The sequence below is a fragment of the Corvus moneduloides genome, chromosome 5 (assembly GCF_009650955.1).
Source record: "Corvus moneduloides isolate bCorMon1 chromosome 5, bCorMon1.pri, whole genome shotgun sequence".
Taxonomy (NCBI): domain Eukaryota; kingdom Metazoa; phylum Chordata; class Aves; order Passeriformes; family Corvidae; genus Corvus; species Corvus moneduloides.
In genome coordinates this window covers 48963447-48986953 of record NC_045480.1, presented here as the reverse complement: position 1 = coordinate 48986953, position 23507 = coordinate 48963447, and the positions used below count along the sequence as shown (strand labels likewise).

The following is a 23507-nucleotide window of genomic DNA, read 5'->3' as shown; positions in this document are numbered from 1 at the left end:
CAGCACTGCTTATGTTGACATACATAAGCACTGGCAATGCTAATGCTCTCTTTGTGTTTTCAGAGTGCATGATCAAAAGGGTTACTTTCTGTGTGCTCTAATACCTGTGCTACTTTTTCTAAATCACCTATCCAAGATCATCTAAAGCTTGGCACCCTGTATGTCACATAACACATGCTGCAGGGGATGTCAGGATCCTGTGCCAAATGCTCTGCCTGATGTTGAATGCAGAACCTTGCCACAAGGCATTATAAGATACTACAAGCTGAGTAGGAACAACAGACTACAGTCCAGGCTACAGTGAAGGTAGCAGAGCTTCCTTAAAAGATAAAAAAAATTTATAATTTTGCTTATTTTACCCAGCCAGCCATATCACTTCCTTCTAGTAGATTCACTCTTTACAGTACATTCTTATAGAATTTTTGGAAGAAACAATAATGTCTGTCAGCTGAGTGACATAAAATTCAGACCTGGACCTGGAGTTCAGATGTCGACTGTTGTTACCATCACATTCAAACAGTTTCCTATTGTCTTGCCTGGCATCTACTAGACACGATTACTTGGCCATTACTTGCAACATGATTTGCAAGGTGATTTTGAAGTACAATTAAACAGACAATATAAAGAGAGTGTTAGGTTTGAAGGACAAAGGAAAGATGCTGTACTTCCCATGGAAGGGCCTGCTAGCTGTCTGCATAATCACGGACTACATGTTACTAAAAATACCTGATCTGAGTTCCATACTAACAGATCTAAACTGAACTGAAAGACCTGTATAAACTAAACACTGGTGTTTCTGATTCATTGCAATCTATTCAGTCATCCTTCCTAACCAAAGGAGAATGAAGATGTGTAGGGTGATGTTTAACCATTCTCCAGTGAGGTTGTTGTTTTCAAGGGCACCTACAGCCAGTTTGGCATGCAGTTCACCGTGAAAGCTTGAAGAAGAGCAAGCTATATGAGAGAAGAAGGAAGAAAAAGCAAGATATATACAGCTGTGGTGTAAGAGGCAAAGTTGGCCCAGATGGTCAATGTCTGAAAAACAAGAATCAGTTGTTCTGTTTCACCTTTTTTCTTGCTGCTGCTGGTTGAAGTCTGACTATTAATAACTGTGGCGCATTCATGAGGAGTCAGATAAAAAGAAAAAATGGAAAATATGTAGCAGTACTTCAAGGAAAAACAAAAAACAACGGGAAGATAATAGACTACTACAGTAACTACTGCAGGTGGACATTTTACATACATTGAGCACTGTACCTGTAAGTTGTTGGGCTGACATTTATTTTTCTAGGTATACTGCAAGACTCAAACTTATTGGCAAGGGTTACATTATTTCCAAAAAGGCAATAACGAGGCATTTTAACCCCAACAACTCCAGCAAAGACGGATCCAGAATGAAGGCCAATACGCATCTTTAAACAAAAGAAAGAAAACAGCATTAATAGGTAAAATAGAATTATTAAAGTCAATCTTATAAATTATTCTTCAATTTAAAAAAAAAAAGAAAGCAAGCAAGCTACTAAAATAAACGGAGCTAGCAGAGCCTCCTTAAAATATCTGTACTCTGGTCATTACTGCTCATGGAGAGGGAACTAGCTGAAGTTTATCTTGCATTGCATTTTTAGTAAGTAATCCTACCATATCAAAATATGACTGTGAACTGCTGTGAACTTAGCTCATACTCAGATTTTTGACTCTTACTTAGCTGATGCTGCTTTCTGTGGTTCTTTCTGGTGGGTTTTTTTTTTGAGGTGTGCTCTTTCTCTCATGTGTATTACACAAGTGTAGAGATGTTTTCTTCAGAATAGCATTCTGACACAATAATGGCATGATGTCAGAAAGCTTGTACGTCTACTGTGCGTGCTACTCTTTACATATCCAGAGAGTATCATACCATTATGAAGAAGTTACAATTTCTAACTTTGAGTGTAAAAGCAGAAAAATCTGCAACAAGACCAAAATTCACCAACACAGTAAATATGGCTGAAATATATTCATGGAAATATAAGTCTTATTCAAAGTATGCCATTTGTGGTCACACCTTTTTTTTCTTTGACAATTGATATGTAAAATGGCAGTAGAATGTGCGACAAATTTATTGCTTTGATTAGCAATAATAATAATAGCCAATGATTTCATGAAGCATTTAATTAAAAGAGATGCATGCTTTCATTAAAAATAGCTTCCTTCTAAGAAGCCTCTGTTAGGTACACAATACAACTTTTTTCTCCTTATTTTAAAATTAATTTTAAAAATGAGCTAGTAGCATTTGCATGTAAATGATAAACTTGTTATAATATTGTCAGGATGTTTCCAGATTTTTTTAAGTGTAACTTAATTTGATACTGCAAAATACAAAAAGAAAAACATTTATTTATAATACAATACTGCTGTTCTCTGTGATAAATGTGGAGCATATAATCCTCTTAATAACCATTTTCTTTGTCTTGGAATACAGATATTCCTTTATCTAAAATTAAAAAAAAAAAGCATTAAGCTTTCTGGAGGAACAAATGAACAGATAAATGTTAAAAGTGAGCAAATGAAAGACATAATGAATTGAGACACCTCTATTAAAAATACCAGTATGCCATTCCAGGCCATTTGAACTTAGCTGAAAGTCCACATCATTTTTCATGCATACAGGCCTTTCTTTTTCCTTCTCAGTGAGAGATAATCCTACATGAAAATTTCAGTACATGTGTAAATTCCCATTGAAAGGAAGCCATAAATATAATTACCACTGAATTTAACAGTTGCTTTGACAGCATTAACACCATTATCTTATGGTGGTTCAGTATCTGACTGTAAAACAAGAACAGCAATGGAATCCTTTAAAGATGCGTCAATTACTACAATCAGAACGTCTTTGCGCATTCATATTCATAGCTTCTGCGTCAAAAGACTTGGAAGATTTGGAAAGAGGATTAGTCATTTCCTTAGAAAAGAGAATATTCCATGACACCGACAGATTTATTGCTACTGAGACAAAAACTGCAGCGTGTCAGATTGCACCTATTGACTTCACTGCATTTGTCTTTTGGGTTGATTTTCAGATCTCTATTTCATCTTTACCGCTCCGCAAAACTCTCATCCACAGAACTAAAAAGGTCAGCTTCTCCAGCCACCATCACTTGATTCCCCAAATTAATGGGGAGTCTGAGTTAACGCAATGATGTGAAATTTCTTTGAGACAAAATCCCAGAAAGCAATTAAACAAACAAAAATGCTCACTTTAACCAAATAAAATACAATAAAATATATGACCTTGATAGGCTCTCCATGGGGAGACACCACCTCGTCTGACAGTTCCATCATCTTAAGGGCCATCAGTGCTATCTGAACAGCATGTGTTTCACTTTCTTTGTGTAAGCCTCCAGCAACACAGTAGGCATCTCCAATAGTCTCAACCTAAAACAGGCATATATATTTCTTACTGTTAAACTGTTTGAAAAATATAAAAGAACAGCCAATATATCTTCAGTACTAGTTGTAGCTACATATAATTCTCGACCAAGTCTTATTTTTCCTGCAAAATTATTTAAGAACTGGACAAATCTTGCAGTATCATGCAAAAGGAAAAATTGCACAATTTATATTTATTGCTGGGCATAATTCTAAAATACTTTTCCTTTTTCACTTACTGTCAGGCACCCATAGCTACATTAAACGCCTATTTACTCCAGAGTCACAGCACTGTCATTGAACTTAATTTTTAAAATTAACTTTTAAGTTTTGACAGGTTTCTCTCTTGGCTGAATGAAAAATTGTTCATGCTGATTTTTGTTTTATGATTTTTCTTTCATTTAAAAAAGGTTTATGGCAAAATAATTTTTTGACCTCTATTATCTGCTGTCTCATTTAGTCTTAATTTCCTTCCCTGCCCCAGAATCCCATAGAAAAGCAATGAATTGTGTACCTTGTAGACATCTAGTTCTCCACATTGGTAATCAAAGCGAGTATAAAGCTCATTAAGCATGGTGATAACCTGCATAGGTGAGCATTGGGAGCAGATGGCAGTGAACCCAACAATGTCAGAAAAAAGCATTGTGACATTATTAAATTTCTTGGCTTGTACAACTTGTCCCTGCCACAGCTGCTGAGCAACCTCTCCAGGAAAAATTGAAAACAGAAGATCTACAGTCTTCTTCTTCTCTTCTTCAAGTGCTTGATGAGCCTGCTCAAGAGTTGCTTTTAGCTTTCCTAACCTCTTCTTCAGTCCATCCTGGGCTCTAGCCTGCTCTCCTATCAGAACAACATCTCTTAAAGCATTGTGAATGGGAATATCAGAGAGGTACAATCCACGTCCTGTAAAATCTTCTAGTCTATCCACACAGGGAGATCCCAAGAATAGAATGGCACTGGATTCAAAAATATAGATCATTTGGCCTTTAAGGTCCATTACCTGAAACAGTTAGAGAAACAAGAATTCATGCAAAACATGCATGGTGATGATTTAAAAGCAAGAAGTTTTAGAGAAAATACATTTTGCTAAAATGTAAGAAAATCAAGACTGGTTCATAGTCCTTACATTTTCATTTAGTTGCTTAGAGAAAGCATGGGGTGCTGAATCACAGAGCCACCAAATAAGTTCATTTTTATTCAGCCCTCTGGTACAAAAGGACCCCCAACTTAAGGATAAACACCTAGCTGTGTTTGAGTATCAGTTTATCTTAGGGAGAAAAGAAAACCAAAAAGAATAATTCTGTGCATTTTCAGCAATTGATAAAATGTGTGACTACAGTGGCCTATGATTTTCGACTAATAACTAGTTCATGCATCACTTTCTCCACAAGATAAAGTGGGAAAATCTGCTTAAGTTTTATCATAGGGTGTTCAGTACTCACTGCAATTTAAAATTAAAGGCATAAATGTCAGAAATATCCAATTTTAATGGTCTAACAAGGAAAATATTTTGTGTGAAGTGTTTTTATATCCCTTCTGTAGTCAGCTGTGTAATGTGTAAGGTGCTGCAGAGCTTAGCTTAACATGGCTTTGAAAGACCACTCTTTTAATAAAATCTGTTCCCTACTAACAGACGTTTGCATACGCAAGTATATGTAAAATCAAAGCCAAGTCTACTACCCCTTGTAATCATTCTAGTGCAGAAATGGATCTGCAATGAAGTAGCTACAGTTTTTAATAGTAGCTACATTAGTAACTGGGTAAAAGAGACCATTCTTCATTTAAGTTTTTGGAGAGTTGAGTCTGAACTGGTAACTCATCCTCGAGTGCCTCAGGTGTATATAAGCTGGAATTCAGCTGGGACCAGGAACGAATAAAAACAGTCACTGAATACTCAATGTTTTTTACTGTCCCAGGTCATTTGTCACACACCCAGCTTCAGCAAAGATAGTTGTAATCCCATCAGCTGAAACTAAGTGGAACCTTTGGTGATTGTATCTCATGAAAACATCACAGTATCAGATACCAACATAGCAAAGGCTGAATGATCACAGAAAACATCAATTTCTTTCCCCCAAATCCTATAGCTGTTTCCAAATTACTCAGGGGTGTTTTGTTAAAGCTTTACCTGCCACTGTCCCTGTGCTGGAGATGCCCTTATTCTCAGCAGCATGGCATATCACTGGCTTTATCTCAGTATTTCAAATTATTAAAATACAATCAAATTTTCAGTCAGATTTTACTTGTGTAAAAGTCCTAAAGCAAAATTTTGACTGAACATAGGCTTCAGAATCTGAATTACATTTGAGTACCCTAATTAAATCATTATTATACAGTTGTATCAGATGTTCAGAGGTAGAAAATGCAAAATGCACCATGTTTTGTGGCTATTTTAACTCCATCTGAAGAAAACAAATTCCTCATAGAAGTAATGGTGATAAAAAGTCTCTTACCATGGACGGTTTCATATCAGTATTATCCCATCTTCTAACTCGTACAGTAAACTGCATATTTAGCATTGTCATTATTGCACTAAAAGTGCAGCTTACTTTGGGGGTAAGAATTTCGAAATACTCTTCAAAATTGGGCTTAGCTTGAAATTCTCTCCTGGTCAAAAGTCTTCTTATCCCATTTCCAATTTGAAGAACTGACATATCCTTGTCAAACATAAAATGAAATGGGAAAGTCTTACAGAACATAGAGGCAGGAATCACAAGTGAAGACTGTGGTTTACATGGAGATAAGGACGGTTTTGCACTTTTGACTTGTATAGAATACAGCAAATAAGGCTGATTAGCAAACTCAGTGCAGTCGTTATGGAAACAAGGAGGCATGAGCATCACTTCCACCTCAGTTTCATACAAAATATGAGCTGCTGCTTTAATGATACCAGGAAGAATAAGACTTGTGATTTTCTTAGGAAAGAAATAATAAACATTTAAGAAGTCCTGATCTTTCTCCAGGCATAATATGGAGGCATCTTCAAGTCTGTCCTTTTTTCCTGCTTCTTGGCTGTGGCCACTCTGCTTCAGCAGAGTAGTGAAACTATTCAAGAAGTCCTTAAGGGTCCCTCCAATAACCCCTAATATGTGTTCATCCTCTTCATAGCATATTTTGAATAGCTCTTCACCAAGAGATTCCCGTAGAGATTCCACGGGAACACCTGCATGGAACCACATTTTAGTCAGAACTGCACTCGTGATCCAGAATCACAGGCCATTTTTTCATCCACATTTTTTTCATCCTAGGCCAAAGCAAACTATCAATATCCTTCCCTGATCCAGCATTGACACCCAAGGGCACTCTCATTTAGGAATCCTGGAATCAAGGCCTGGAAATGGGGGGACAATTTGTTGTAGTTTAGAAAGATCCACGATTCGGTGCTCTTTGTAGAGATGTAGACAAAACAAATGCAAGTTTTGGCACAAGATTTAACTCAACTCCCTTAGACTGATATAAAGGAGTAAAATAAGAATTTTAAAAATTAACATAAGAATAAAATAGGATCTGTAGATATAAGTACTATGCCTGATCCAGTACATTGAATGATGCTAGGAATATTCTGGAGCACTGGGGCCAATTGGCACCGAATGGCTTACAACTTCCCTAGTAAATTTGTTTTAACTGGATAGCTTCATGCAAACCGACTGTTGGGAATGTTCCAATTCCCCAGCTGTTACTGGGAATCCTTTGAAAAAGTATTGTCTCTCACAGCCCAACTATGTGCTTGGACCAGTTTAACAGTTAAAGAGTACAGAAGACCATATTTCAGTTGCAGGAAAGGCTAATTTACTATAACAGATGTTACATATTACAAATTACAGAGTTCTCTTCTGACACACAACAGTCCTTCAGAATATGAAGTAACATATTAGTAACAAGACTAATTTATATAAAATATATTACTTTTTTTTATATATAGCATATATAATCTATTTATTTATTTATATATATTATTAAACAAGCTTACATTACCTGCTGCATTAGCGTGATCACTGATTATTTTTTCAAAATCTTCTCTATCAGCAGTTTTTCTGCAAAGATTATAAAAATATAAATAAAACCCCTAAGTAATTACGATAAAAGTGGTAAAAATAGTAAGTACAGAAGTTACCTACCTTGTCTTTAAAGTGTATAGACCCAGTTCTGCTGATCAAATAGGAAGTTTTTAATTAATTCAAAAGGGGGTCTTGGTAGGATCTTAGACTATCCTCTGCATTTCTGGTAAATTAAAGCTTTGGTGGTCTGAGCTCAAATTATGGATTTAGGCCAAATGCTATTGCATATATATTGCATGTAACAGTCCTGTTTTTTGTTTGGTTTGTGTTTTTTTCTTGAAGCCAAAACCATATTTCCTAACATATTGTATAATATAATTGGGATTTATATTCAAGCATTTTTTGGAATTACATTGCATTTAATTTAAAAGAGGTGCGAACATATTTCTTCTTTGAGAGGAAATACCAATAACGACTATTAACTTCAAAATTACTTTTTCATTGGTAGTAACACAGATATTTAACACAAACCTGCAGCCCTGAGTTCTCTGAGGACAATAAATGTCAATATGAATGTTTGACTCACAGTTATGAGAATGACATATAGCTTAGATTATTAGATTTATTCCTTCATATAAGCAATAATCTCCTAATACATGCTGTCTGAATTTCATCACTTGGAATACCATAGGTATATTTATATGCAAAACCAATACAGACATTTAGATTTGTTTTACATTTGTATTATTGCCTCATTCAGAATATCACAGTAATTTTTTCTTTTCAAGTAATACTCCAGGGAAGGAACACATAATTAAAGAATGGGAAAACACTCATAGCAATAAGCCAGTCAGCAACTGCAAAGCACATCTGACCCGCTATCTTTGGTTCAGTCAATGCATGTAAAGTGCTTTAAAAATATCAAGTATAATTTAAAAGATACACTGCAATTATCTATTCTTACCATGGTGAGCAACAGTGTAGTTTCCAACTTGATTATTTTTCTTCACTTCAGAAAGCAGATTTAAATGGATGGGCTTATTTTTTCAGATGCATTCAATAAAGTGAATCCTCAGTGTATCATGAGATGCTAAGAAATTCTCACTCCCCACAAGGCTCAAATGATTAATATTGGAATAGTACTAAGAAGTGCTGAAAATTGAGCTGAGTTCCTCAGAAACAGAAACCAGAAGCCAGGTAAGCTCGGGAAAACATCCATGTCAGTATCTATAGTCTATGAGTGTTCACTCATACAGTGTATCAGAAACCAAATTCTTTTGTTTAATACTGATCGTATTTAAAACTCTTTTTCTGGGATCTTAGAAACAGTGGGCTAGATCCATATACAACCATATCTATCGTTCCATCTATGCCAAGCAGTCTCTGAGTTCCTCCAAAGTTCTTGCCTGTTTCCCTGTACAATTTGCCCATTAAGACAACTTTGTGAGTGATATAAATATTTGTGAATATTTTAAAATAAGCGAAATCATTACTAGCTTACATTACATGAAATGTTACACACTAATTTGACAAGATAACTGAAAACAAATTCCAGAAGTCTTGATTCCCGGTCACCACCCCATTCCTAGTCCTTATGAACTATCTGAAAAACATTTTTGCAGTGAAGTTAGTTACAAACCCATTACACTTACATACCTGGTTTCTTTTATTCTGTGTTTTGCTAGTGTTCTCTGCAGTGCAAGATTTAGCCTTTCAAACTGGGGAAAAAAATACGTATGTCATATGTATCTATGTCACTGGTGAAAATTTACTCATGAGATAACATTTTTATACAAATAATTACTTTTCCATCCTTGGGACTAATGACTTTTTTCAAGACACTATTGTTGTTAGAAACAGTATGTCACTTCTGTGGTTACAGGGTTTACTTTATGTTCATCTCTTCAGCTTCAGTCCTTCTATAATTAAGCCCCTCAGCTCATGTGCACCAGCAGTTGTGTATTTTAAATACAGTGATATTCTTTACTTCCAAGTTTTCAGATGGCAATAAAGACAGTGCTGCTAAGAAATAAGTATAACTAACACACCTTTCTATTATTACACATCTTCCCCCCAGAAAACACGCAGTACTATGAATACAAAATGCAGAAAAAAAATCTTTTCAGTTTAAGATAGATACTCCCAACAGGAAAAAGCCGCTTATATTCTGCATTATGCCCAAAGCAAAACAGTTAAAAGTAAATCTTACAGCAAATAGCTTTTCTTGGAATATGAATAGTTGGACTTTTTCAGGGCAATTTCCCCATTTTCAGGGCAATTTTCTATAGTGTCAAGACAGAAATTGAAAAAGGTGACAGTTTCAAATGCAGCTATAAAAGATCAGTGTAACATTCTATGCCTCAGATTACCTGCTTTTATGTTTTCAAGACTATAGCATTTCAAGACAATGTTAGAACCATTCTTCTAAAGAAAAAGAATAATTTTGGCTGTGTATGCCACAACCCCAAATATCCTCCAGATGAAAATCTAGTCACTGTAGATATCCTTTGTAAAAGGATTATCTAATAAATGACATTTTAGAGCATAATGAGTATTTGCCTTAAATTACTTCAATCCCATGATTCCATATCCCTTCTGCAGCTCCTAACTAGAACAGATGGAACATTTTCTAAATATGCATATTTCAAATTTTTAGGGCCAGTAAAGCTGTCATATGTATGTAGTCTCTGATATTCAAAACCCAAACTTCCCACACAGACAGGGTCATAGAATAGTACTATACTGGCATGATAGAATTTGGCCATGAGGCTTCCTGTGGCCTGGCTTTTCTTTGGTTCTCGTTCCCTGAAGAAACAAGCAGCTTTTACTGCATCTTTTACTTTTTGTATTTTCAGGAGGAAAGTTTGCACAACTAAAGAAAAAATCATGTGAAAGCAAGGCAGTATATTCTGGAAATGTTTTCCATGCAAAAATCTAAAGTGAATTAGATATGTATAGGTATATATCTATCTATGTATATACAATATACCATACCATGTATATGAATACAACATAAATTACATCTGTGTAGAAACTGATACAGCAAGTGGAATGCCACTCAATTCATTACTTATATATGAGCAATGTTCTCTATATTTCTGTAAAGAAAGAAGAAAATATAACAACAACAGGCACTACATTATATCTCAAATTTAATCAAAAAGTTGTGTGGATGCACTGTCCTGGATTTCCATGCATAGCTCGCTGTTTCCATGAGAAGTTCATGAATCAATAGGGGTCATGATGCAGCCCTGTTTTGGAGCTTCCAGTAGGAAGGAAGATGATGTTACTCAATGGTGTTTAAGTAAGGTACTGTAAAGTATCTAAGCAATGAAAAATGTTTCTAAACAAGCAAAACCCTTTTATGGAAAACTAGGATTAGGAAGATGCTTATGGCTTTACCCCAAACGATCATGAGAACATGGACAAAGTTCTAATAAATATGAGTAGAGTAATTGTAAATAGCAGCAACAATAACTTTGAACTTAAATGGTTCCTAGGGTACATGGTCATAATATCATCACGTTGCCAAGCTTTTGTCCCAACTGATGAACTAGCCTATCATGATTACGTAATAGGTAACTGCATACATTTATAACACTCTTTAAAGAGAAAAAAAAATACCCGTTATTAAAAATCCCACCAACAACTATATACTAGAAAAGGAATACAGCAATCATGACACCCTGGAAAGGGTGCTTTGCCAGTTCAATTTTGGCTTAAAAGTCTTATTCTTTATAAATTCAAAGATCAGTTTAAAGGTTTAAAGGGATGAATTCCATCTGTGTAAGTGCAGCAGAGGTAAAAAGGGGTTTTCCAAAACTTAGTTACCTAGAGGTTTAGTAAATGGGTAATAGATGAAGAGCTGCATAACCATTATCTGCAAATAGATTTAACAAAACTCCAGCCCTTTAAGTAAGGTACACTGAATATCCAAGTAATGGAATTGTAATTAAATAACTATACAGAACTGACCATTTGCTGTTGGTATTCCCAACATTTGTCAGTCAGTTCCTTCAAACTTTCCACTGAATTTGAGACAAGGCCAAGAGTTGAATGTTATGGAGCTACATTTTTCATGTTCTTTTTACAGAGATAAACCATGGTATTCATCTCCACTCAAGCAAGCCTGCACTGGACCTGTTCTCAAGTTGAGCAGAGACATAAGAATATCTTTGTGGTAAACACGAACAGTAATGTTTTTAAAAATAGTATGACAGGAGGTTAGCATCATAGCAGATGGAAACAGCTATTTTAATTTTTTTGCGATAATGACTAATGCACTTAGCAGTTTGGATTCAGTTAAGTGAACTGATGAGATGACCACATAATTTACATAATTAGGTAACAAGGCAGAATTTCTATTACTATATCTCCGTGTAAAAAAATGCTACAGAAATAGCTGGATTAAAAAATTTAAAATTAAAAAGACCAGTGAAAGGTTAAAAATACAAGGCAAAAATAGGGGAAATACAGTGGAAGGAATGGTGTGTACAAAGTAGATTGTGGCAAAATTATATCCAGAAGGAATGGAAGTAGATTTAAACTATGGAGAACTATGTAAGAACAAAAACTCTGAAGTCAAAATAACTTTCTAAAGGCTTACATCTAAAGGCAGGCATAAAATGCTTTTTTAACATTTACAATTAAATGCTATTAAAGTCTTATTATTACAAAGTATCTATTTACCTCAGGAAAGATTAGTTTGCAGATGCTTTCAGTTAGTGTGTGCAGGTACACTCTACCTCTGCTTGTTTTCCGTTGTGGAAGGTTCCCTTGACCATCTTTTTCATGGACTTCTTTGCAGATGGGCAAAGCTGCTCTAGAGCTGTTTTCTGTGCAGTCCTTGTCATGTTCCTCAGTAATGTGACCTTGAGTCAGTAAGGAGAAAGGACATTCTCCTGTGATCTTCAAGTCTTTCAGTTTTGTACAGAACATACTGTACGAAGTCTCTCTCTTGAGATTAGGAGTACTTGGCTTTGTGTTTAATAGTTCTCTTCTGTTTACTAACAAGAGCAGAAGATGCCAGAATAATAGGTTGATACGGCAACCACTGTGGAAGGTTATTGGTAGCTATAAATCACCACAGGAAAAAACTTGTGCCCCTACAAAACAAGAAAAAAAGAAAAAATTACAAACATTTATTTTCTCTTTTAAATTACCATGATGTGCCAGTTTTATCTTAAATACACTAAAATAATGGCTTTTTGAGGACTTTGCTCAGGAAAGCACTTAAACTCACGTGCCATTTTGAGCATGTAATATCTACTGACTTCAGTGCTTCAGGTAACTCAAGTTGCATGCACAGTTAAGTTTTGTATGAGTTGGTATTAAAGTGATTAAGGCAGAGGACTTGTCTTATCTGACACATATTTAGTCACATTGATGGATGAGGTTTCTGAAAGAGTGGAATTCCAATGAGGAAAACTTTTAAATTCTTTATAAGTAGCTATTAAAAACTACCTCATATGGCACAATGAAACAGATTAGTTATAAGAATTCTTAGGTCTAAATTTACTTGATGTCCAAGATGTTCTTTATGTAATAGAGAAACATATGACTAAAGTTAGTGTGTGCACTTCTTAAACAACAAACCATCCAAGACCAAAGGTTAGATTCTCTTGTAAAAACAATTGACTGGTGACAACTCACATCTTGGGAATTTGACTACACAACTGCAGTTGCTTGGAAACACCAAGGGATTTTTATGCTTTTGAAGGTGCTATTTTCCAAACAACACATTAAAAAAACCAGCTGCACTTTTAATTTTAGTAATGGTTCCATTTGTTACAGGGCCAAAGCCCAGCTAGAACTTAATCTGGCTACTGCTGTAAAACACAAAAGATGTTTTTACCAATTCATCAGCAACAAAAGGAGGGCCAAGGAGAATCTCCATCCTTTACTGGATGCAGGAGGAAACCTAGTGACAAAGGATGAGGAAAAGGCTGAGGTACTTGGTGCCTTCTTTACCTCAGTCTTTAATAGCAAGAACAGTTGCCCTCAGGGTACTAAGGCCCTGTGTTGGAAGACAGAGACAGAGAGCAGAATGATGCCCCTATAAACCAGGAGAAAATGGTCCGTGACCTGCTACGCAACTTAAGGCACACAAGTCCATGGGACCAGATGGGGTCCACCCAAGGGTATGAAGGGAACTGGCAGAAGAGCTCACTAAATCATCTTCCATTGTTTACCAGCAGTCCTGACCAATTGGGGAGGTCCCAGTTCACAGGAGGTTAGTTAAGTTAACGTCCATCCATGACAAGTCAGAAGGAGGATGCACCTTGACAGCCTGACTTCAGTCAGGCTCAGTCAGCCAGGGCAGGTCATGGAGCAGATCATCTTGAGTGCTATGACACAACACATGCAGGACAACCAGGGGATCAGGCGCAGCCAGCACGGGCTTAGGAAAGGCAGGTCCTGCCTGACAAGTCTGGTCTCCTTCTATGACGAGGTGACGTGCTTAGAGGATGAAGGAAAAGGACGACGTCTACCTAGACCCAAATAAAGCCTCTGACACCACTTCCCACAACATTCTGGAGAAACTGGCTGCTCATGGCTTGCACGAGCACACCCTTTGCCGGGCAAAGATCTGGCTGGATGGCCAGGCCCACAGAGTGTTGGTGAATGGAGTTCCATTCAGCTGGTAGCCAGTCACTAGCAGGGTTCCCAGGGCTCAGTACTGGGGCCAGCCCTGTTTAATATCTTTATCAATGACCTCGACAACCAATGACCATCAAGTGCACCCTCAGTCAGTTTGCAGGCAGCACAAAACTGCTGCAGATCTGCTGCAGAGGGATCTGGACAGGATGGATCTATGCACTGAGGCAAATGACAGGAGGTTCAACAAGACCAAGTGATGCTTCCTGCCTCTGGGTCACAATAGCCCCATGCAGTGCTACAGGCTGGAGAGAGTGACTGGAAAATTGCCTGGCAGAAAAGGACCAGGTACTGGGGGTGCTGGTCAACAGCCAGCTGAACATGAGCCAGCGTGTTCCCAGGTGGCCAAGAAGGCCAATGGCATTCTGGCCTGTATCAGCAATGGTGTGGCCAGCAGGACCAGGGCAGTGATTTTCCCCCTGTACTGGGCACTGGTGAGGCTGCACCCTGAATCCTGTTTTCAGTTCTGGGCCCCCTACAAGAAGGACATTGAGGTGCTTGATCATGTCCAGAGAAGGGTCTGGGGTGCAAGTTTTATGAGGAGCAGCTGGGGAAGCTGGGTGTGTTCATCCTGAACAAAAGGAGACTCAGCAAAGACCTTACTGCTTCTACAACTGTCTGAAAGGAGGCTGTAGCAAGGTGAGGGTCAGTCTATTCTCTCAGGTAAGAAGTGACAAGATGAGCAGAAACAGACTCCAGTTTTAGCAAGGGAGGTTTAGACTGATATTAAGAAAGATTTCTTCACAGAAAGGGTGCTCAAAAATTGGAACAGGCTGCCCAGGGAAGCAGTAGAATCATCATCCTTGGAGGTATTTAAAAGATGTGCAGACGTGGCACTTAGGGACATGGTTTAGTGAAGATGATTTACCTGAAATCTGAAAAAGGCTCATTTCTTTCATTTTCTATTGACCGTACCTCATTGAATCAGATCCTCTCATCCTCATATAATACTCTTTAAAAATAATCCTCGAGAGCTTTTGGTGACTCTGGAAGCAGTATTACATTTTTCTCTCTGGAGATACAACAACTATTTCTTTCAAAGGCAATACAGCTTTAATAAGCCTGTGCACTACACCATTTGTTTCTGCCCCTGAGACACCCCAAGGGCATTTGGGGTCACATGGCAACTGTATCAGGGTTAAAAATAACTAATTCTCTGATACAGGTTATCAGCTGCTGCTTTTGAAACAGCTGGAATGAATGGCACAGCAGAGGAGTGCTGCAGACACAGCACAAATGCCACGGATAAAAGGAGAAATAGGCAGGCGCTACTTTGATTGGACCTGCTGCTGCAAAAAATATTTGGCAGCAAAGCCCCTTTTAAAGTATGCTGTAATACTGATGGTGTCAGGCCAGGTTCGAGGGGACATCTGTCAAAATTACCGTCTTATTTTAAGAATCAATAAACACAATGCTAAGAACAAGAGGCTGAAGAATGTTTACATAACATTTTATATTTCTGATTTCAGTTTTTACTCAGAAACTCATTTGTTTCTGCTGCATGGACATCAGTATGAATATGCTTCATTTTTTATTGCTGAATAACACTCTGTAGCAAATAAGGCAGTGAAAAGTTTAAAGCAAGAACTATACTCCAAATACATAAATATACATAATACTTTATACTGTAAGCATTGTTTTATATATATATATGTATAGATATTTTTATTCAGAAGCCATTACATACCAAATATTACTATACTAAGAAAGAAAAGCAGAAAAGAACCGTATTTTCTGTAGTTGGACTGATCTGTGTACTGAAGTAAACATACATATATATATGCACCATTGTCAAAGCTGAACTAAATTATGGCTCTGATGGATCTTACATATATACTCACATGCTCTGCTGGATTTCGGCCTTAAATTTCAAGATAAATTTTGAATTTATAAAATAACTACTAAAACTTCTTAAGTCAAGTATATCAGCACTTTGAAAGGAAAAAACTCTGAAATATATTTTGGTGAAAAAATGTAGAATTAAACATTTAAAACATCTCCCAGGGAATGCAACACTGCAATAGTATATGCTGCTATTTAAACACTCTTTAAAAAAGTTTCTCAGTGAAGAACGTAAGAGTGAATTAATGGCTGAATTAGATAACAACAAATATTTACTGCATTTGTACTAACCTAAGAACAAAGAAAGTGAATCACCCTCAGCAATTACCAATGGTTTTCATGGGTTTTCTGTTTCTTTGGTTATTTTTTTCCTGCTGATGAAACTATTTCTCTATTTTTAGAAAACAATAATCTGGAACTATTTGGGGTTCACTTCTATGCCAGTATATTGTATTTTAATTAAATTACATTTATTGTGATAGGAAAAATATCCAGGCATGTAGAATCAGTTCTGTAAAGGAAGTGATGGCATCATTTTACACCTGTAAAGTCTGTAGAAGCTGCCAAGTGGGAAGAAGATGGTCATGGGAAAAGACTTTTTTGGGGCAAAATGGGCACTGATGTGAAGATCCCCGAGTTGACAAAGCTGCTGGACATGCAGCTACTGTTTCTGCAGCTTCTTTTTGTGATGCCATCCTTTGCGCTGCAGGACACCTACATTCAGCCTCTTCCTGCCCTGGTGGGGACTGGAATCTTTGCCCTTGATCTGAACATGACCCTGGGCTCCTGCCAGTTGCTATTTATGAACACATTATCATTGATTTTCAAGAACATGGGTATTCATGATGTTTCTAGCAATAATGCTGTTGTACAAAACCAGTATCAGATCTTTAAAGTCAAAATAATGAAGACACAGTTCCTAAAGAAAGTTTTCTGAAGAACCATTTTCTAAGAATCCTGAAGTTCTTGTTTTCTCAGAGACAAACTGTATGGTTCTTTGATAACAAAGATCACAATTCAAAACCATTATCAATTTGACAGGTATAACAATTTTCAAGCAGTGGTCAGTTCAAAACTCTTCCTGACCTCTGCAAGGATAAAACCCCCCAAATCACATCTGCAAATTAACAAAGTGGATAACCTAATTCCATGACACTTCAGAGGATTCAAATACTGAAAAAAAAAAAACCCTCTCTGCATAGACTAGGTCTTCCTTTATTAAAACATCAAGTTTGCATCTGGTATCCTAAGTGCATCTTGCACTTAATTTAAGTAATATTCAGAAAAAAAGTCGGTTGTGTTATACAAAAATCTGTCTCACTCAGATGGTAATTAGACAGTGGTGTTAAAGGTCTGACAGGAGAAAGATAATGAATCCCCAGTGTAGAAATTATAAAGAATTTCAGCAGTATAATGGACCTTCAAATGGTACGACAAAGATGATACCACACATCACAGGTTAAGTTAAACACCTGCAGACATGTTTCAGGAATGAGGAACACCAGCTCTCCCATTGTTCACTGTATCTTTAGACATTTTCTGATCATAAACAAAAGAAAAGAAACATGAAAAAAGTTTTCTGGTTTTAATTTCTCTCCAAACATTGTTTGAGAGAGCTCATCCCAGGGGAGAAGCAGTGTTTAATGCGGATTCTCCATCTCTGACACATTAATTGATGTCATAGTTACCTTGGGAAACAAATTGAAAATTAAAATTAAATAATCTGCTGTGAGATCTAACTACAAGCAGCCAATTTATTTAGTGTCTGACTGAATACAACATGGCACTGTGCCACTCAGAAAAATGAAGATGACTTTACACACTATAGTCATAGCTGCAGAATAACTTAACAGTGCTCAAAATGCTTTGTACAAACATTTCATTCTAAGTTTACATCTACACTTGTCTCACAGTCAAAATGCATTCCTGTATGTTTATTTGTACTGGCTGCTTCTGAATATTTCCTTTATTACAACATTTCTTGACACTGTCTTGCAATACAGATCAATGAATCAATCATACAGTATAACCCCTAATATTAACACATCCATTTATAATAATTAAGCAATACCACTTGTCAACAGTAGCTAAAGGTAGTTTACAATCTTAATTTATGGACATGGCACAAAAATTAAAACCAGCATTAAATACTTTTCTCTTACAACAAGCAGAGTCCTTTGCTCACAGTAAGACAGAATATGGTATGATGATATGCCATTTTTTAAATTTTAAATTATACATATCCCTTTGTTAGATGAACTGCTGCATGTTGAGCAAGAATTAAAAAAAAAAAAAATTAGGGTTTTTTCAGCAGTCAAAAGATACGGCTGACTGAATCTAACTTTCTCTAGTACAAGAGTGCAGCACTTGCAGGAGTGGTGTGGAAGCCTTTGCCTCCACAGAAGCAGCTGTTAACTTCTGCCTTCATGTAAGAAAGAGGCTTGCTATTCCCACTCAGCTCTAATCTCTGTGGGATTCAGAAATCCCTGCCTTTTGCCCCTCGCCAGTCAGTGCCTCTGCAGAGAGCAAGGCAGGAGCTGCTCCTTTTATGCACGGGCAAAACACAACCAGCTTCTAGTGAGACAGGTTAGGACCAAACACCCACCCTATCAGTAGCAGCTCATTTCTGTTTCAGCTGCTCTGCCTATCAGCTGAAAAACACAGCTAAAATAACTAAATCTTGCAATTCTTTCTAAATAATATGCAGTACAATATCTGTATCTTATTTTTTTCTACTTCATGTGCTGTGGGTAGCAACAAAATCAAAGCCCTGGTGATTGGTCTGTTTCCAAGGATCTTAAGGAGGTTTCTAAAATACTAAGAATAAACACCTCAAGTCCACATCAATATATAAGCTCATATTTTAAGAAGTCAAAGTAAGTATTTATTAGTCTTATTAAATCCTGTACAAGTAAGTTAATCTTTCATTGGTTGCTTCATTGCTAAACATGTCCAGGGTACACACCCCTCAAAGCATTAATTTGTTTGGGTATTGCATAGGAAAGGAGTTGAGGTCTAGAAACCCCCTAATGTACATGACCATTCAATCCTAAATCATTACCACCCTTGTGTCAGTGTAGACACTGGCTTTACTTACTCTACAAAGTAGTTCCTTTCTATCCTGAAAGATTCTAGGTTTTTTCACAGTACATATTTTTGCTACCTGAGCAAAGGCAATAACTGATGAAAGGTTGTTATCCTCTCTATAGATCAGGATAAGACATGATATTGAACAGTGGGCTTCACAAGAAATTAGTAGATTCAGCAATCTCAAATTCCACTCCAGCTCCCAAAAGGAATATGCTTTGCCAGGCATTAACTTTCCTGCTTGTTCACCCAAAATTTCCACCCTTCTTTCTTTCACGTCAGTCCTGGTTCTGATCTGTCTACCTCAGAGCCCTTTAAGAGTAGTCTTTTACCGTTTTTTCTCCAAAGCACAGATTGCCATTGTGTGCTGTGCAAGCCCAGTTCCAGTGTTCTCATTACCAGACAGAGCACTGTTTAGGGCTATTTCTAATACAAGTAGAGTCAATATTTTTCTGTAAGTCACAGCATACTTTTGATAATAAGGAAATACCACAGCACACCACAGATCTTATTGAATTAGTGGAATTGCAGTGATTACCAAAGTAAAAGATAGTAAAGCAGCTATGATAAAATAATACAAATCATACCAATCCATCATTGTTTTAACAGTCCAAACATTTTAGTAAATCCAAATTCAGTATTGTAACTCATCCCAGTGACTGTCCCATATGACTATATGACTGCTTACGGCAAGCTAAAAATCTAGACCTTGCTTTACAAGAAATCTTTCCCCCCACATAATGTGGAATTTCCTCACCTTTCTACTTTTCTCTTCTGTATAAAGTATTTTAAGAAGCAGAGACACAATCAAGTGTTTGCTCTGTGCTCGAAGTTGAATAGGTTGTGATCTGCAACATTAGACAGCTACCAAGCCAGGAGATGAAGAAAATAATTACCTTTGTTTTGTGAGAAAAAAATTATCTACTTCTCTATCTTGTCATCTATCTTGAAAACAAGTTTCACAGAATACATGTCAACTTCAAAACTACTAATATGTCTTATTTTAAGGTCATGAGACAGACATTTCTGCTGCTTTAAAATATTAGCATTTGTGTAATAACATCAAACGCTAGGTATTAATATTGAAACTAATGTTCTTGATGACACGGCAAACCCCTCATTTTAAAGTATCACTATATTTCTTATATTGGTTTTGTGACTGACTCATTTCCCTGTAATGGTCTGAAGCAAGTCCCTGGATCCAAATATACCCCTGGGAGAAGCCCAGACTCCAGATGTGAAAGTTATATTGCAGCCACATCTCTGGTTTCAGTTAAAAGCAAAGAGGGGACCTTAATTACTACACCCATGTTTTGGCATGTAGCTAAAGGAAGGATCGATTCCCAAATGTTGCTGATAAAATGCATATTTGCCATTTTAAGTATCACATTAAGTACTTTTGTAGGGTAAATATTTTCCTATGCTAGGACCAAATAACATGCTGAGAAGACAGCGTGGGAAAAATATTCTCTTCCTGTGAGTCAAAACCTCTCTGTGAAAACACTCCCCAGCAAGCCCAGCAGGCAGGCTCACAGCACCTGATCCTCTGCTCCCTCCGTCACACGCTCAGGATGAAGTGCAGCCCTCGGCTGTGGCACATCCATGCCCCCTCATCCCTGGCCCACAGCAGGGCTGGACCCCCAGCTAAGCAACTTCCAATGGAGATAGCGCCCCGAGAGCCACGGCCTCCTCACACTGCAGGAGCCCTGCAGCTGCACTGCTCACAGCCATTCTTCCTGAGGCACAGATAAGGATACCTCAACAAACACTAGATACCTGTATGCAACCATGATGCACTATTCAAGTTTCTGGCTTGGGTTTTGGGGTTTTTTTGAGAAATACTGATACTGAACTGACATAACTGATGAGACCTCGAGTGATCCGGCTGCCCAAATGAGGAAACAGTTGAAGAGCTCCTGCAATGAGGGCAAGCAATCCAATGCATCTGGAAATTATTCTCACACTTTGAAGGAATATATTTTTAAATATAGCACAATCTGCACTTGCATTCCTTGAAAGTACAATACTTTCATAAAACTTGTAAGAGAAAAGCTAAGAAAAATAAGTTTATGTCTTCTTTTCAAGAATTAAAACTCGTCCTGAGGACATGCAGTGGTTGTGACAGTCAGCAGGAGTTAAATGTAAAGATCAAAGTGTTGCCCATAGCCAATGGAATTTAATTAGAATCCACAAAAGGAGGAGCACTGAGGGTCTAGAACATGAAGTCATTGTTAACTGTTGTGCTTACTGATTCCTTCCAAATACCTACTCACAGCTCAATCTCTCAAACTTAGCAATGCATAGCACTTCACTCATTTAACTGGACCTTTAACTTTAAATGTCTGCAAAATCTGATTTTTGTTTATTTCATAGATCAAAAGTGCTATTTAGGAGCAAATAAAGTAAAAAAAAAAGTGGTAATTATTTAATGATGAAAGGGAAATCTAGTAACCTTTTATCCCATACCATTAGTGAAATCTTTAGCTAGTATTCATGACTTAGCCTAGATTGCTGCATCTTTTTTTCAATAAATTAAATAATAAACTGTTTAAAAACTCTAAATTTCTAATGCATGAAGAAACTTCTCATTTGAGCACCATGGTCTGGATTAACTGTGAAGCATCTTTCAGAGATGATAAAAAATTTCCCCTATTTCTTGAAAGACAATTATCTTGCTGAGATTTGTACCTGCACATACTGATCTTGCAGAAGTTCATGTAACTGTTTCTACAACTGACACATAGGTTTGCATAAATATTATTTTCCTAAATATACTGGAGCATTGTAGGGCAACATAAAACATTGATTGTAGTGTCTAATGACAGTGCATATGGTTAAATATTCCCTTTGTGTTCACAGCTTTAAATTATAATGAACAGCAAGTTTTATAAATAAAAGTACTAAAAGTATTATAAATAAAATTACTAAAAGTTTCCATGAACTCCACAGATCTTAGAGAACTGTCTGAAAACTAGGTCTGTAGAAAGAAAAGTGTTTCATTAGCAGATTTCACTTGCAGAGTTTTCTGACTGGGTATTTGCCACCTGTCACTTCTGTTTACAATGTCTATAAAATCATTTTAGCACTGAAAATCACTGACAACTACCTTTCATATTTATTCATAGCTAAGGACTCCTGCCAACTCCCATCGAAGTCAACAGCAGATTTCTGGATATAGCAGGAATAGGATTAAACCTAAAAGGTCTGTGACTGCTGTCCCTGAAATACTAATTTGCATTTTTTCTTATTTTTGAACAAACATAGGACCTTGGCTTTTTAAATTGAATGTTTTCTGATTTTTGAACCAAAATACAACCTTGTCTTTTTAATGTTGGGTTTTTGCAGCTAAGTGTGCAGATGCGATAATCACAGAACTGAGGTCATTTGAGATTACAGAAAGGTTAAAAACTATGCATAGGAAGGTAAAAACAGGAACTTCTAATTAGCAAAAATGGTTTGTCCTGCAGCATTGAGGTCATGTCCTTGTACCTTTTCTGAAAAAACATATTGATTGAAGATGTGTAATCAACCCATTCGAATAGATGGATGAAGCAGTGTTTTCACAGCCATCATACAGATACTGATTTTGCTTTAGGTATATCCCATGGCAGAAAAAAGCAGCTCTGAAGAAGCAGAGAAGTCAGCTACTTTCCCAGTTGTTCTCTTCCATGGTATTTGCAGGGCAGGATCAGAAGGCACCTTTCTTTTTGGTTAAATGCCTACAGATGGTTTCTGCTACAAAACATGTTTAAAAATAATTGGAAATGCTGATTTAGCCCATGTGCACTGTAAATTAGCACCTTCCTTTTTTATTTCACTGATTGGCCTGTCATTTTGCACACAATGGTACAGGCAGATATAGTTATTCATAGCCCACCTCTTTCAAAATCTGCTCTTCTAAAAAAGCTTTGAGTACACAAAAGCAGTGCATCTTACCTTTGAAAATATTACCAGTATCCTACGAGACTGAATGCTTTAGGAATACATTACAATACCACTTTGAGTATATTGTTTAGTTGTTTTCTAATACTCTTCTGCAAAATACAGCAGATATGCATTTAAAGCACAGAAAGCTAGGTAAATATGTGAATTTATATTGTCTTTAAAAACACAGGCTTCTTTTTACACTAAAATAATGAAGCTACATAAAGATGAGAGCTTTTGTCAAATATTGAGCCTGCACATGTGGTATTAGGAGAAATTAATCTTGTTAATCACAACAAATAAGCAGTTAATGACTAACATTAGCCTGCTGTTAATGTATACCACCTCTGTAACAAAACTAAAGATTAAATAAATCCAGAAGCAGATTTTGAACATTCAACAGGAAGCCAATCTGTGATGCTTGTTATTGTCTCCAGTGCAATTGCTGAAGTTATCACAGTTACTGATCTTTCAAATCCTTCCGTTCCATTTATTCAACTCTTCTTTTAAGCATGTGAAAGAAATCAAATTGCACAGAGTGTTTTTCAGATTACTTCTGCACAGGAAAAGTCAGCACATGCAAATGAGAGCAGC

At 36.8% G+C, this 23507-nt stretch overlaps 1 protein-coding gene across 2 annotated transcripts in view; it reads right to left on the bottom strand.

Annotated features, from left to right (window-relative positions):
• The window catches only part of GUCY1A1 (guanylate cyclase 1 soluble subunit alpha 1), a 37645-nt gene that overhangs the window by 3376 nt on the left and 10762 nt on the right, over positions 1–23507 (bottom strand). For both annotated transcript variants that reach the window (XM_032109301.1, XM_032109302.1), the window contains exons 2-8: positions 12093–12508; positions 9060–9121; positions 7381–7439; positions 5859–6568; positions 3920–4405; positions 3268–3411; positions 1258–1412 (exon numbers count right to left, since the gene is read on the bottom strand). In XM_032109301.1, coding sequence (XP_031965192.1) covers positions 1258–1412; positions 3268–3411; positions 3920–4405; positions 5859–6568; positions 7381–7439; positions 9060–9121; positions 12093–12341 — 1865 coding nt within the window. In that variant the 5' untranslated portion in view covers positions 12342–12508. The remainder of the gene's footprint in view (positions 1–1257; positions 1413–3267; positions 3412–3919; positions 4406–5858; positions 6569–7380; positions 7440–9059; positions 9122–12092; positions 12509–23507) is intronic.